Source organism: Botrytis byssoidea, assembly GCF_014898295.1.
Source record: "Botrytis byssoidea strain MUCL 94 chromosome Unknown BBYS_029, whole genome shotgun sequence".
NCBI classification, from domain to species: Eukaryota; Fungi; Ascomycota; class Leotiomycetes; order Helotiales; family Sclerotiniaceae; genus Botrytis; species Botrytis byssoidea.
Window position 1 is genome coordinate 327,670 of NW_024065870.1, and position 16,522 is coordinate 344,191.

General features: G+C 42.6%; 2 protein-coding genes across 2 annotated transcripts; one reads left to right on the forward strand and one right to left on the reverse strand.

Annotated features, from left to right (window-relative positions):
* Positions 1-146: 146 nt before the first annotated feature.
* Positions 147-985, forward strand: EAE97_010670 (uncharacterized protein; the record flags this gene model as incomplete). The annotated part of the gene is made up of 2 exons (XM_038881185.1): positions 147-378; positions 438-985. The coding sequence occupies 2 exons, from the start codon at positions 147-149 to the stop codon at positions 983-985; spliced, it is 780 nt and encodes a 259-aa protein (XP_038728046.1).
* A 2,578-nt stretch (positions 986-3,563) lies between these two features.
* On the reverse strand, positions 3,564-3,927 carry EAE97_010671 (uncharacterized protein; the record flags this gene model as incomplete). The annotated part of the gene is made up of 2 exons (XM_038881186.1): positions 3,564-3,781; positions 3,879-3,927. 2 exons carry the CDS (start codon positions 3,925-3,927, stop codon positions 3,564-3,566), a joined length of 267 nt encoding a protein of 88 aa, XP_038728047.1.
* Positions 3,928-16,522: the final 12,595 nt, after the last annotated feature.

The window sequence follows — 16,522 nt, forward strand, 5'->3', positions numbered from 1 at the left end:
GCTTACCCCAGTCAGTGAGACTTCAGCAAGGCTGAAGGTTAATCACAAGCTTCAAGCTTCAAGCCTTGTACAAGGCTTCCCAAATACAAACACAACAGATACAACCACGACAAAATTATTCACATCATCACACACATTCTTATTCAATGGCGCCAATACGTAGATATCTGCGTATTAGCAAATATTCTGTCCTCGAATGTCGCATATATGTCGATAATCCAGCTTTGGCAGAAAGTTGGCTACTCAATTCAAGAAACCCAATCTTGCCCCGAGTCATCGAGAAAGTTCGTCCACTGGTTCTGCCAAAGTTGCGCGAGGAGCAGGAAAGGAGCAAGTCGAAAGGAAAGAAAAAGGGTGTGAAGGATGTTGTTAGTGATGGTGAGTGGAATCGCTGAGAATGTCTGCAACGACGCAACATCCATTAACAATATTGGCAGAGGACTTCGAAGTATCGATATTTTTGACGGAAACCAGTACACGGCATTCTATCATTTTCAAAAACAAGCATTTTCGAGATAGAAACAAGAAAGCTTTACAGTCGAATTCCGACAAACTTACTGGCAATACGAATGATGCGCCAATTGATGTAGCTGATGGTCCAGCTATTGTGAGAGAAGCAAGCGAAGAGTCATTTTCTCTACAAGACATACCTGAAGTAGGAGATGATTCAGATTTGTTCATTAGTGAAGACGAAGGGCCTCGCGGATCAAAACGTTCGAGAATTGGACGGGAATCTACAGAATCTGATTTTGGTCCTCTAGCGAAACGTCGGAAAGATGGAGAAGTATCAGAGGATGATGACGACAAAAAGAAGATGGCAATGGATACATCTTACGATGGATTCTCAGTGAATGGTCGCGTATTATGTTTGGTGGTCAAACGGAAAGACAAAAAGGGCAAAGCTCCAGCCGCCAATGGAGGTCAAGTAATGATGGAGGAATGGATCACGTCTACGCAGATGCCACCACAGCTAGATGATGTATGAGGTCCAGATTTTCAAATAGCATGTCCTCGCATATAACGTCCAATGAAAAGCAGCTTCGGGGACCTCCACGACTGCGGAAGAGCCATAACCGCATCCCCAGGCAAACCAGTGGTCTTGGTAATGCTTACACATTAATCAGAAGATATTTGGAGAACGGACTTCCAATTAAACCTTTTATTTCAGAGATAGCCCAGTCTTTGGATATCAAACTTTTCAAGAGAAGAAAAAGTTTAAATGTCCGCTTGTCAAACTCGGCGAATTTCCAGAAACATATTGTCCGTAAAGGTCAATATTCGAGAACGTTCTCAAAGGAGTTTGGTCTCAGTGCCTGCATCTTCGTGCTTCTGCCCAAAGCTCTGCTTTACTGTCGATCATTATACCGTTATATGGTGCTATGGCGGATTGTGTGACGATTGGTTCATCGCGGCATTTGTAAAGTTTGGGTTTTCCCCGTTTCGCAGTGAAAGTCTGTGAAAGTGTCCTGATTGTGGATCTAGACCTCCATCTTCTATCACTGGCCTCCAAACCCGGGGTAGTGTGTCCTGGTGGCCTCAGCTCAACATTATACTCTTCTAAGCCCAAACCTATTCTTTGCCCAGCCCTTGATCATCACATCTCATACGTGTTGGGTTGGAAGAAATGCAGGCGCGAGCAAGACGGTCAGCGCAGAGTAAACTCGACTTGATGTCGATGTCACAATTTTTCCTGTATTCTCAATTTTTATCCCTGGCTTATGAAGCAAGAACCACCCCTAATTATATTTTGCAGTTAAGTGCATATGGCAAGTTACAAAGTGAAAACCGGCCATCAAATAAGACCAGAGACGACAGCGACAATGATCCACCTACGCAAAAGAACTCAAAGATGTTGATGATACAAGTGTATTTGCTTCAAAATATCTTTCATAAGGCGAGGACAGATCACCAAATAGAGTTATCACACGTTCCTGTCCCTGGATTTACTCAACATGGTCCAAGCCCTGATGGACTTTCCTCTCCGGATCCCCGTTACCACTTCCGTCTTCCCCACAAACGAGCTGTTACCGAAATATGCGCGGACAAAAAGAAATTATACAAAGTACATCATTTTCATCCGTTGTGTACGTACGTGAAAGTATAGTCGAGTTGAGATCAGAATTGAACTTTTGATTGGTGCTGGAGGAACGCCACCCATGCGAACGGACAGTTTGTTTCGCACACAGAACTTTTCATTTCTGGGAGAAAGTATAAACCTATTTTTCGGAGATTTATTCCATCGATAAAAAACATCATGGCGTCCTGACTGTAGGGTAGTTGAAGAATCCCACTGGCAATCATCGGCTCCGGCGGAAATCCTGCTCCAAAATGGTTCGGCGAAGAGACTTTTTGCTTTCAGTCGATGATAGCCTTTTGCTTACCTCCCCGAAGTCTATTTAAACGTGAAGTCAATCTTTAACCGACGTTGGTGAAACGTACCAAGGATCCTTGGAGGACCGTTGGGAAAACATGAATGGGTGGAATATTACCAGTGGTCTGGCACCAAGAAAGAATGGTGTTAGGTGTTGAAAGACTTTTACATCGATCGACAGTGTCATCATAAGCCTTCGGCTACATTATCTCTATTCAGTGGGGATTACCCCGTCGGCTGTTTTTTCCAAGGCTATGGAGGATATTTCCCACTTTTTTTTGGTACCAATCACGTTGTATTTAGATGAAGAATTGTCCACAAGTACTGTTTTTAGGTCAATATGCTCGGACGTTGACAATATTGATGATGCAAATTAGGAAGTGACTATTGAGCTTGTGATCCCCATCATTCTAGATCCTGGATTCACATACTTATTATCCAATACATATAACTTACAAATGCTCCCAATAAATTGCCCAGACTCTCAACCGTGTCACAGACAGCGGGGTATAGGTCGGAATTGGCGTTCTGGTGGGCCGTGTGGACATAGAAACGTTTTCACTGGTATCATGATGCTGCAAACTGCTAGGCCTGTATGAGCTGCACATCATCGGCGCTGTGATGGTAGATCGAGAAGTTGGAGGGTTTTATCGTATTCTCAGTTTAGCATCAGGTAGGATGTATATGGATACGAATTATTTTTATTCTCCATGGCCGTGCGCGCCTAGTCATCGCATTCGCGTCGCCGGAGCGCCCGAAATTTCCATGGCTTGCGACGGAAGACATCTGTACATGCGGTCTACGTCATAGTCGTCGTTATTGACTGTTGCTGGGCGGTGGGCAGTGCTTTTATTAGCTCCATTTTCAAAGAAACAAGAATCACCATTACTGGTTTTGTTTTTTGTTCTTGCTAGATTGAGTAGTACATTGTTTGCGATGAGGTTCATTGAGGTTTGAAAATGTTAAGCTAGTTTCTTTCGTATGCAGGCACATCGAGCTAGTTACCATATCATTGAGACTTTATTCTACACCGCCCGACTAAGACTCCTGACCGCCTGCGGACTTCGTAGTCTACTGACATGAACTCAGCATCATCAGTTCAGCATCTTCTCAGCCTCGTCTGTCCATCATGAGCATACAACCAACACCCTTACTTCCCACGACTACGCTAGCCTTCCATCCATAGACAAGCTCAGTTAGTACCAATCCTCTCGAAAGTCAAATTCCCACACCCAACATTGGTCTTGACCGTTACGATACATCCACCGGCTAGATCGGCAGAGAAAGAACAGGTGAGATATTTTCCAGTGAGGGTCTGGGGTGCACCATTATGGTCGAGGGGCTCGGAGTGTTGTGCTTCGAAGGTGCCAACGGTCGTGGAGTATACGTTGAAGTAGCATGCTTCCGTTACTATCACAGGAAGAGGGTATGTTAGGGTTTGGGAGTGTGGTGAAGATGGAGATATCCTTGGATGAAGTGGAATGAGATATCGATGTTGGGGACTTACGGTGAGTGAGCAGGAGATTGCTAGCTGAGAGGAAGATTGAGAGACGCATGTTGAGAAATGTTCTGTTCTTGGGTTGGTGGATGGAGCGATGTGATAATTTAAATTCTAGATTTCTAAATGATCTTGAACTAGACTGCTACAAAATGATATCTTTATACACCTTCCAGAACTCCCTCACATTCCATTGCCACCTGCATCTCCAACTCACGCTCACCGTGCCAACTTTGCGAGATGTCAATCCGGTTTCTGCATCTTCAGTATCTCGACACACGCTATCTAGGTACAGAAATCCTACATCTTACATGCATATATAAATCTGATATATATCACACTCGCTCACCCCCAATAATATGTTCAACGTTCCCCATTACCCCGATATTTTCGGATCATGATTTTTGTTCCTTGATTTCCACATCGGGCCATCGGTATCAAGATCCATTAAAGCGGAAGGTACAATTGTCATTCGTGCAATGAAGCTTAAAATATTGCTGATATGCAGGGCGCAGGCTAGGCGCGTCAGGCCAAGGGCTTCGGCTCGGATGCGCGGGACGGATAAGGAGATTGATGTGCAGAGGATGATACCAGATGTGTGGACAGTAGATAGATACTTGATAAGAGAGCGAAAGTTTGATAACGAAGGGTTTTGAGGATGAACGAAAATGATTGGATTGGGAATTGGAGAAAGGGTAAATATGGTTGAGATACCACCAGTGGGTGTGGACAATGTAAAAATAAACTTTTGAATATCTTTTGATGTATCAAACCATTTCTTAATTTGGGATTTGTCACAGTTCTTGATTAGAGATGGAACAATCAAAATGTGAACTCTGATATCAAACAATTGAAGAATGAATTTATGAAAAATACTAAAAATCAGGAAGTGTCTCGTCAATCCATGCACCCACTGGTGTACCTGGTCATTGGGTATGAATGTAAATACCTAGTATTCGTCATACTCGTAACGTCGTCTCGTAGTCATGAGATAGTGAGGTTTATCGTATACCCTCGTATCCTCTCGTATACTATCGTATGCAAACCCCATCATACTTTTAACATTCTCGGCACGCAACCTCAGCCTCGCGTGTTCCCATTCGAATTTAACCACTAAGTCTATTCTGATCCCATCACCACAACTCAGCACCTCAAACCCCCTACAGCTGCTTTTCTATACACGAAGGATTCTCCGGGGCAATAAATTGGGAAGTGGTAAATGAGTAAGACGGAGAATAAGATGACGGGCGCCACGTCGGGCGCTTATCTTACATTGCTACGCGGGCGGGTAAGCTAGATTCCCGAGATGGATATTCTCGGTTCCTTCCTGGCGCTTACGAGGAGGGAGGAATACTAGGAAGGTAGAAGGAGGGTTTTTAGGTTTGAAGGAGAGGGTTTCGGTTTGAGAAATTGACGGATTATTGATTCGTTATTGACGTGTGTTTGAGATACACATGTATGTGATTTTAATAGTACTAGTCTGACGGGAAGGATTTCTCAAGAAGCTTACTAAGTGCACTCGTGTTTGAGAAGCGATAAACTTTGTAATTTTGAAAGTATATTTTGAAAAGGACAATCTGCTCCGATGATAAAGTCCGAATCCCGCACTTTATTGTACTTTGTAATATTCGTTCAGAATTCCGGTGAATTCTATTAACAGGTGGGTGATGGGTAGATGATTAGAAATACAACAATTGAAATGAAAAGCTGGAAGGTACCCATCAATACATCTCGAGCGACGAAGTCCCACCTCTCCTTCCCATTCTCAAGCTCGAATAATTGATGATGAGTTTTTTCGTATGCCTTTACGTACATGTTTCCTTGGACTTCCAAAGTTCTCATCTCATCCGTGTAATTCTTCTATTCTCCGAAGTCGAAAGAAAATTTCCTCGGATCTCGATGCCCTTCTAGAAAATCTTCAAGTTTACATCATCATCAAAGAGATTGACGTATGTGAACAAGTCCGTGGGTATTCGCCGACCATGAATTTGCTTGTCAAGCCATCAATGATAATGGCAGCGGATGATACGGACTTCTCATCCGCAATTCAAGAATTAGTGCTCACTGCTCAGCCTTAAAGTTGCTTCAGGACTACTGAAAATAGATATTCACAAATAAAGTTCAGTACATACGAACATGCGAAGGTTGAACAAACGGTAAACTGGCACGGTGGCACGGTACTTGTTTGAGTAGCTTCGCATTTCAATGCTTGGGATATACTCCGTCTCGAAATCTCCTTTCCCAGTTTCCATCTCCTTAACTAAAAGATTGAACTCACCGCCTTCACACCGGTATGATCCATCCCCTTTTCTAACCTCAGAGTCAAGGAACATCCTTCTTCCAGAAAACCACAGCAAGTTTCTAGAAAATTGGCTTGGAGTTTCTGGAAACTAAGCGAATGTATGTTTTGGTTTTGAGATCAAGCAATATCCTAGTATTCCACGTGGAAGAAGTTGACAGATTGTTCTTTCATTCCTTCTAGTCGCTGATCGTTTCTCGTAGAATGATGAGTCGTACCGTATAACTGGAATGTACCTTGCGTACCTGAAAACATTAATTTCCCACAGTCTGGGAAGTTTGGCAGAGTGACGGTGCGGTGTGAGAATTGACGAGCAAGAGGAGCGGTGAGCTTGGCGGAGGTGAATTAGGAGGTGGATTCGTTGTGACTTGTTTGTTTGGAAGGATCAATATTTTGTTCCTTTTTTGTTCCTTTGGAATTCTGGACTACTCCGTAGATGGATTCAGAGACTTGTAGTTTCAGCGGGCCATATCTGTAGCCTGCACAGGACACGATACTTCGATCAATAATTTTTCCAGTATTGATAATTGCCTATACTACAGGCATACGTTGCAATACACATCACTAATTCGTAAGCCCGGATTCCCAAATCTCCAGTGGCAAATTAGGTGGTTTCAATAGCATCTTCAAAAGTTCAAAACTCCTAAACTTCAAACCCCGAAAACAAAAAGGGAAAAGAAAAACACGAGTACCTTCCACAAGCATCCGTTATCTGTAAAATATCCGAAAATATATATGTTCAAACTCAAACTTCGTCCAAACCCCAGATCCTAGGTCAAGCCATCCGAGTTTCCCAGATGTAAATACCGACATACTCGGCGTTTGCCTCAGCCCTGAGCCTTGAAATTCTCGCATTGATACAATCAGTTCAGCGGAGACGAGTTGAAGCCCTGAATCCTGATGTTGAGAAAACTTCATTGCTTTTGATGTAAGCTTCCATGATTCCATACATGTAATCTTCCCTCCCCCTGTCCATACTCGCCCCATAAACAAAGTAAACCTTCTAGAAGAAATTTCGAAGGATTTTGTTGAGACTCCACAATCTTGAATCCACCATACTCTGCGGCGTCAAGGGAGTTTTGAAGCAAGCAAAACATTCCAATGGTTCCATGCAAAAAGCAAAACCAGGAATCCCTCATCACAAATCAGGGACCTGCGTTCGTATCTAAACAAGGAGACCAAGTACCGTTTACCGTGCCAGCCCTCTACAATTTGTGAGTGGTAATTTATGAAAAACCCCAGGTGGAGATCATTGCAGTGGCTGAGTGCATCTTGTAAGGCGGTCAAGAATCGAAAAGAAATTTTAAAATTACATACATATCTCCAGCTCCACGACGTGGGTGGAAACTTCGCTTTTTCTAGCCAGTTTGGGGAATTGAAGATAACATCCATGTCGTCCTTTTCAAGAGTGGATCTCCTTTTCATCTGCCCCTCCGTAAAGGAGAGGAGGTTCTTCCATTTTTTGAGAGAATTGCCACCGGTGACCGCATATTTTGATACTTGCTTGCGAACTCCTTTATTTCCTTACCTGCGGAGTCATCTTGAATCGTGGTTGACTACGTAAATAGATAACATCTCCATACTCTGGATATGCACAAATAGAAATTAAGTACCCCGTCAAGCACGAAATCGGCTCGTGCAGAAACATGAAACGGGTTTGTTGTTTGTTTGTTGGTTGAAGCAGAATTGATGCATAACGACTTAGAGTATTCGTTTAACCCCTTCATTTCATCCATAGTCCATTCCTTACAACCATAACTCTCAAGTTCCATACACACTCCATACATTTTCATCTCAAGTAAAATAAAAATGGAGACTTCTGGAAACTTCCGAGATGGGGTTTCAGAAGAGTTTGATACTCACCGTCAGGAGGTCACGGTCACGTTTTGGCATTGAGTATGAGATTGAGGTGGATTCAAATCCATCTGAAGTGTGAGATTATTCTGAGATTGATGCGTTACGCTTGGCTGTTGAGATTCTTGGGATCGTGTTAGAAGTAGTGGAGTACATGTTATGCTGACGGTATGGGTTTGAAAGAATGCACACATGCATGCGTCGAAGGCCCGTCGAAGGGTGGAGTGACATGAGCAGATGTCCTTGATAGATATTTACTTTGTGTAAGAACAGGGCTATACGCAGGTACACAGTGAGTGGAGCATGACCCTGATTTTCACCATCTACAATTTTCTAGAATTTTTCTGTGTGATGGTCAGGTAATAAATTTCATTTGTTTCTGATTGGCTACATTTTGCGAGCTTTGTCTTGGAGTATTTGAAAAGGCTTGGTATGTGGGGATGAAGGGTACGGAGTGGCCGAATGATCTTCGCTCTTTATGTATATTATTAATGTATTTTATGAAGATTTCTTGGTAGTTCGCAGTTATACTTGGCAGGACTTTGTCATATGCCCGAAGGGCCTCAGGGAATTGAGGAAGAAAATCTTTCGGGCAGAGGTTGCGTGCAGCGTGAAGGTGTACTGGCGTCAAATATCAAGATTATTTCACATTACCAGCAACGGCGAGGATGATCCTACCAACCCAGGTGGATCCTCAGTTCGATTGGAATCCCATATACAAGCTTTAGGTAAGCTTTGAGTACATGATGAGGGGAGAGAGGCAGTATGAAGAGACATATGAAGGATAGTGCTCTATAAAAACGTTGAAGCTATTGATTCCAACTCTCGGACTATCATATTTCGTCCAAGCTGAACTTCAGACTGGCAGATATATCGAGATCAACGTGCCAAACTCTCGATCTCGAGTTCGATGCGACGTCAAAGTAGTTAATGTGCCAAAGGGTAGCGGCGTACATAGACACATCAACTCAAGAACTAAAGATGAAAATGTATGTGGACTTCGTGATTCTCAAAACTAACTGATATCAGTAGAACGAACCATTTCCATGAACTATTTCTGGAGATCTCAAAGCTTGGCATGTGTAAAATCTTGAGTTAAATTTTATTCTCACCGCATTGAAATCTTTTCTCCCAGGGCCGAAATCAAGCGCAGGCATCAAGAACGAGATAGAGCTAACCTGCATGCAATAGTGGAATCATGGTGACGTTTTCTTTGGGGAAATTCGATATCACGAAGATTAAAGTTGGCGGTGAAGTTTTTCTTTCATCTTTCTCGGGTTCGGTGGATAGTGGGAAATGAAAAAAAAAAGCTTGTCGACAACTCCGCTGTTGCATCATAATGTGATGTACTGATTGACGTCTCCGCATCGGAATATCGTTCGGTACAATTTGAAAGTGGGAAGATAGTTCTTCGTATTGATATGATCAGGCTTCATCAGGGTTTGGTCACTGAGCAATCATTGCTCAAGTGGTTTGACCCATTCCGAAGAACAGGTAAAGATAGATTATACACAATGAGATACATAGTATAGGTATACGTACACCTGAAGATACTTTTTTTTTACCCGAACATATCGAAACAAGATATATGAACCCTTGTTTTACTTCAGGGTGAATAATGTTCGGTTATCGAGGGAAAGAAAAATTGCTGAGATGAAGGGGATCAGAAAAAGCCGTCAAATTGGCGAAATTAATGTCCGAGAGCTCAGACAATGACAGGTGCCATCAGCAGAGGAAATCTTCAAATTTGCGCGACAAACGCCGATCTACACCATCACCTGCGAGAGAGTAAAAAAAGGGATTTAAGCTCTCCAAGACTTTCCGATTTGAGAACGGGCATTCCTTATGTGGAAACGGCGACGTCTTCTTTCGGAAGCGACATCGTGCAAAAACATCAAGAAAGGAATAGCAGATGAGTTGATTTCAATAACCTCAAAATTTACATCTCCACCTTCCAGCTCGCTTGATACTCGGAGGACAGATAAAGAGAAACGGAGCAAGAAACATCCGCTTCGGTGTATTCGGCACTCAAAAGTAGTTTGATATTGGAAGCAAGGGCATATATCTCTCCAATTTGCGATTTCGCGCGACAAACGCAGGGGCTGGGGTTACATTGATGAGGTATAATTTATGTGAGTCTCCTCAGCCTTGTATCAGGGGATTTGCAAGTCTAGCGAGGGGAAGATCGTAAGTTTCTTTTGCTGGTGAGGCATGCTTTATCCACCCTTCTCTGTCCAGGTGACTTCTAATCCTTGACTTGGCATTTTAGGTTTATGGGCCTTATGAAGATGGGATTTTGAGATTCTTCGCATGTGAGATCTGATGTCAAGAAATTGGATATCTTGGATTCGTATTTTCTTTTGTGGTTTAGTTTGAGTTGGTTTTGCGATAAGAGAATTTTACCATAGAAGGACTCGAGATTATTGAATCTATTGAATGTTCAAGCCCTATGTCTTTCGTATCCCAAAATGTCGAGTGTTTGCTTGGTAACTATGTACTCACTACTCAGCCACTTCGCTTGAATTTATGGTTTCAAAGCCCGCAATGAGATGAACTCGGTTATAGAGTTATATTTTACGGGAACATTCGGAAACATGGGCGTCCATTGAGAAACATTTCTTAACTTTTCCAACAACCAAAACACTAATATTCAGGTACCACAAGCCTCCCGAGAACGGTGTTGAGATGGTAAGCGGCAAGGCAAAAAGAAATCTATCAATTCCACGTTTTCAACATGGATAAATGTTGGAATACGAAAATTCTATGAGCAGTGTGCTATTTAGCCAAATCATCTATTACATGCATGCTCAGACATTGTGAGGTAAACAGCCGTGATGCATATTTAGAAATTGCTGAGCGGTACTGCTGTTAGATTGCTGCATGCACATAGCTTTAATTGAATGGTACGGTATCACCCAATCATTTTGTACAATTTAAGCATTTTCACAACAGATCTTTGCGGGTATGCATGCACTGCTATCTGAATTTAGATATCGTATCGAAGACTCTATTCACGATCGGAGGCAGCGATAGCGGCTCAAGAAAGGGGGCCAAAGCCCAAAATTAAGCTCAACGAATGCATTCGTGTGTATGGTACGTGGACAGCGAATTATGACCGCAGACCGTTGAAGTTCTTCCCGTTGTAGAGATTGGTACCTACAGTAGCTTGTGATTGATCAATGTACGAACGACGCTTATCATCATCACCAACAATTTCATCAAAACAGCATCGAGATCAGGTGAGAAGAGACATGGAACGAGATGGGAGGGGAAACACGGGCTGTAGTCTATCTCATCGGCATGCGAATCACCCACAAGCGAACCATGAACACCCCACATTTGATATAATCGTGGTTTGACCGACAGTAGCTAGGTATGATTTTGGTCATTGGTTATTGCGGTTGATATTGAATGATCATATGATAGATTTGTGACTGATAATCGTAGCCTTGGGTGATATACAAGCTGAGGCGTACATATCCGGTATCGAGCGTCAGCACAGTGGCGGAAAAAGGTACACGAACTTACAAGGCTGGATTATTGATACGATTCCTCACAATACGCAATGCTTGGTTTTAGTAGGCTGAGAACCTGGAGATTTTATTGGAGGTTGCCTGCACTTTCATGAAATACAGTCAGCACTATACCGAACCCAACCCAAGAAAACTCGTGGGAACTATTATTGAATTCCGTATTGATTGATAATAATAACATATACAACCAGAAGCAGCAAACAGCAAACAGAAAACAGGCTTTGATGTCAACATCCGTCTATACTCTGTACTCAGCTAACCTCCGATGGACTCTCTTCCTTGCCTCGTAGATCTGAATGTTCGGAGTTTTTTTTACTCAATTGCTCATCAATATCAGAATCCTCATTTCAAAAAAGTCAAGCCGCCCCTCAATCAAAAATCTTCAGCCTGATCACTTCCTACATCGTAGAAATGTGGATTTGGAATGACAAGGAAATTATTCTGCCATTTATTTTCTGCCATTCTGACCAAACTATTTTCGGCAAATGTGGACTACCCCTGTCATCCGCCTGTTGTTACCAAATAAGTACTAATGAGATGATCAAAATAAAATGAATATTACTTTTTGAGTAGACTTGAGTGTCTAATGGGATTATAGATCATCTGAATACTTATGCTCTCGTAGAAGGAAGACATACTCAGGTCCGTGAGAGATAGATTCGTAGACAGATTCGTAAATAGATTTGTAGAAAACTTGAATACTGATTGGTACATGAGTGATTCTTTAGATGTTGTATCTCTTACTATCGCCATTGTTTTCCCCATTGTCACGTATAATTCAAATGTCTTTCGGTTCCTGCCCCTTCATCAACTTTAAGTGTGACTATGCAGGAAGAATTATGAAGACCTCCTAATAATCCACCACAAATGCAAGTTGCCGGCAGAATAATAAAACCAACAAGCTGAAGCTCCCCCTGTTCAATGCACCATCATTTCCATGGCGTACACAAGGCTTAAAACTAAAATTATTTTACATACCACACTTTCCCTTTCTTAGAAACATCTTAAATCCACCCTGGGCATGCATCACCTACTTTTCAAATTCTCCACAATAAAATCATCCAAGTGCAACAAGACTACTTTGAGACCATTGTACCTGGCACCTACGCAAGTGCAGCCCAAAATGAAACACGATAGCGTGGGATGCTTGTAACGCCCTGGCAGTAACTTTGACCAGGTCAGGTCCAAACCTTCCGATGCTGATCCAAGATGAATGAGCAATTATGGCCAAATTTCCCCAGGTAGGTTGAACCTGGTCAATTTTCTGATTGTGGTTTGCATACCACGCATAGTTGAGGAGTGTACGAAAATACATAAAGATCCAGGACCCCAACTTGCTGCAAAGGAGAAGATAGATTATTCAGTATCACTTCATTAAGCGCTACCTCTATCTACTACAAGTTTCAGGTCACATCGATAATAGAAACAATCTTTTTATATTGCGATTAAACATTCATCAATCACCACAAGCAAGATATATAACTATCCTCTTCCTCCCACTTCGAGAGTAGATCATCAACAACTTCAATCATCATCTCATCTCAACAACTTCCTCTATACACACCACAGTTTAGTTCAGTCTATCTCAATTAACCAATATGCCTGCTCAACATCGCCCTACCAACCTTCCTCCTTGCCCAGGACCACCACCCAACCGTCCTCTTCCTCCTCTTCCATCCAAATAAACTTCAGTTCTTGGGACAAGAAACACGTCAACTGAAGCTAAAAGGGAACATGGACTCATTACCACAATGCGAATACCAATTCGATACCTCACCTCCAAATTGAGAGAGCCACTGAACCAGCGTTTGAGAGTCAAGATTACACTGCTACCTTACATGCATACCATCCCCGCCTTACACACGCCTCATAAATGCCATTCATCCTTCGGCACTAAATGGTAGTCTCTCCGCGCAATATCACCTCATCCTCGGTGCTTCTTGGGCTTCTTGCACGAGCATCTCCAAGAGGTTTCTTTCCAACCCGAGCATGCGCATCGGACCGAACGGCGCAGTGATTGCACACTCTCAATTCAATATTACACGCTACCCACAATTTCTCTTCTCGCAGCAGAGATTCGAGCAGGCTCATCTTCAATTGCTTGCACGCTACTATCTCGATACCCTTTTACACTCATCTGTCATTTGACTTTTGAGTATTTACTGTACCAATATACTACATGCCGCGGCGACGGTCTTACTCTCATATGAGTTTTTAATATGCATACTTGTACTATTACTGGCGCGATGGAAGGATATCCAATCAGGATGATTATGGATGGGAACATGATGGGTCGATAGGTTACCTACTGAGGGCCTAGGGAGTTTTCAAGGATTGGTAGCATCACCGCCATGGATATGGAAAGATTGCGATATGTACTGATATGATGAGAATTGATATGATGAGGGAAAGACATAATTGAATCTTGAAACTTTTCACTATAAACTATACTTTTTTGACTATGACTATGATTGTGATGCTTGATTGTGATTATGACTTTGGACTTCTACCACGCGCGATTGGTGCTTGACCGATTCTTCCCTTTGTCGGAGAGAATATTATTCCTTGAGTCACAATGATATCACGGAATAAAATGCACAAGGTAGATATGACACATGTTTGGGTCGACAACTAGGTCAATTCGATATAAGTGATATGATTGGGCACCCGAGTTCCCGGGCTGATAATCCTTCCGTTGCCTCGTCTGCCCCAATCCTTATTTCCCCTTTCTAGAAGCATTACCGACGCGATATTCTCACTCAGCGAGGGCAAAAGCGAGCGGCGATGGGAATAAGGCAAACCCGCCACGCTTGTTCGCTCGTTACACTTTCCTCCTCTACATAATGCTCGGAAATCTCGCATGCAGGAACGTTCAAAGGATGATGTGATCGTCATGATAATCATTGTCATCGCCTCCCTGATATCACGACCGAGCACGATGATGATGGTTGGTCGTTTGGAATATATTAGCCAGTCGTGATACGTAGTCATACGAACCATTCCCAACCATGCCTTACCGAAGTTTGAAAAATGGGTCAGATGAGCTTTTGCTTGCTGGTTTGCTTGTCTATTCCCAGGGTATACTGCCTCGAGAGTACGCAGAATATTCACGTGAAAATCCTGCTCTCCCCCTGTCGACCTATTAGATTAGCCAAGGGAGAAGACTCACCGATACCATTTCGTACCACCTAAGAGTGGTGTACGAGGTGAGGGGTGTAGACAAGGCGACCGAACGCCGAACTCCAGGGGATCGACCAGCGCCGAAGCCTTCCCGTTGGGTAGGCAGTAGCAATTTGCCTGTCTCAAGCATGCGGGGTGAGTAATCGGATATAGGAAATAAGATATAGGATGTAGGATAGCAGTGTATGACTATACGATATCAAGCAGGCAAATAGACAGGTAAACTCAAGTAGACACAAGTTCTGAATACATGTTTAGGTATAGAAAGATTTTTAGAAAACCCTTATTGAGGTCAGACAAGAAGTAGTTGTGGTAGTCCGTGAACGCATCGCATTCCTTTTGGCAGGCTCGCGCGCTTTTCGATAAGACAATATACATCATAGATAATCAAGCCATCTCTCCTCATAAGGATGAAAGATCTTCAATCGTGATCACCCATGGAACACAACACTCAGAATTTGATGTCACTCATAAAGATCTTCCAATCTAATCCTTCAAATTTGGCTAATGATCGGATGGATTTACATAGCCTGTCAATTTTCTCGCACTTTTAAACTTTAGATTAATCGATTATGATGCAAGGAAGGGATCATCTCCATTCTGCCTGATATTACTAACTAAACCCTACCCGTTGTACAGCTATTATTGCTTTTGAGGGAGAAGAAGTTCTATATTCGGTGGCTCATCATGATGAAGAGGGTTTCTGATATCTGAGATATATACCTTGGCTTACAAGCAGAAAGGTTAAAATTGGGGTTGGCGTAAATTTCGAGAAGTTGTTCCTGAGAGGAAGGAAAAGGAAGATGGATATGTCTCACAATACTGTGGTGACAGTGTAACCAGCTGATGCATAGAAGCTATGACTTCTCAAAGACGAAAACCTAATCCAACAGATATTCCTAGGATATATTCATTATGTAAAGATAACTTGGAGTGAACTCGTAAAGTCAACATATTCGGCTTAGGAAGATGAGGGGAAGAAGGCTTGGTATCTTCAATTATACCTCTTCAAGACCAATATTGGGTGTGATAGTGACATACCAAAAATCCGGTGGTGTGGGTTGAGGTTGCTAGGTTGAAGTGACTTACACAGCCTTGGTGACCGGGTAGCAGATAGGCACTAGATAGGCACTGGGTAGGCAGTAGATAGGTTAAAGTAATAATTAGTCTTCAACATTCTTCTCTGTATGATTATGGCACAGCAAGACGGCGAGACGGATGCGACGTTGATGTTGTGCTTCCTTGGGGGTTATTCTTTGTGTACATGCGTGTGCTGTGTGAAGAGGAGACTAAGCATATATCCCGATAGGCTTTTAGCTAGATGTATCTATTAGATTTGGTGGCTATATGCTTTGTTGTGTGGTAGTTGGGTATCGCCGAGTAGCTGAGAATTGAAAAGATAAAACCATATCACGTGGACACGGTAATTTTCTCAGGAACGCCAGGAACGGGATGGAGCGCGAGGGAGAAGGCTTGGCAACCATGAGGGGAATTTCTTATCAATTGATCAATATTTTTTGACAAGTCTAACGTTAACTTTAACGGCGACATCAACAACGACATCAACCACAACACCAATACCAATACCAATTCGGGTGCCGACTTTCCCTTCACCGTTTACAATATATGCATGTGTGCATATGTACAATTTGATACATATCAAATTACTTGCATCTACTCACCGCAAGTGTAATAACTTTTGCAAGGAAAAGCATAAGGCATAATTGATCCCTTTAGACGACTTGCAGATTTCAATCAAGTAAATTCCTCAATTCCATCATCTTTTT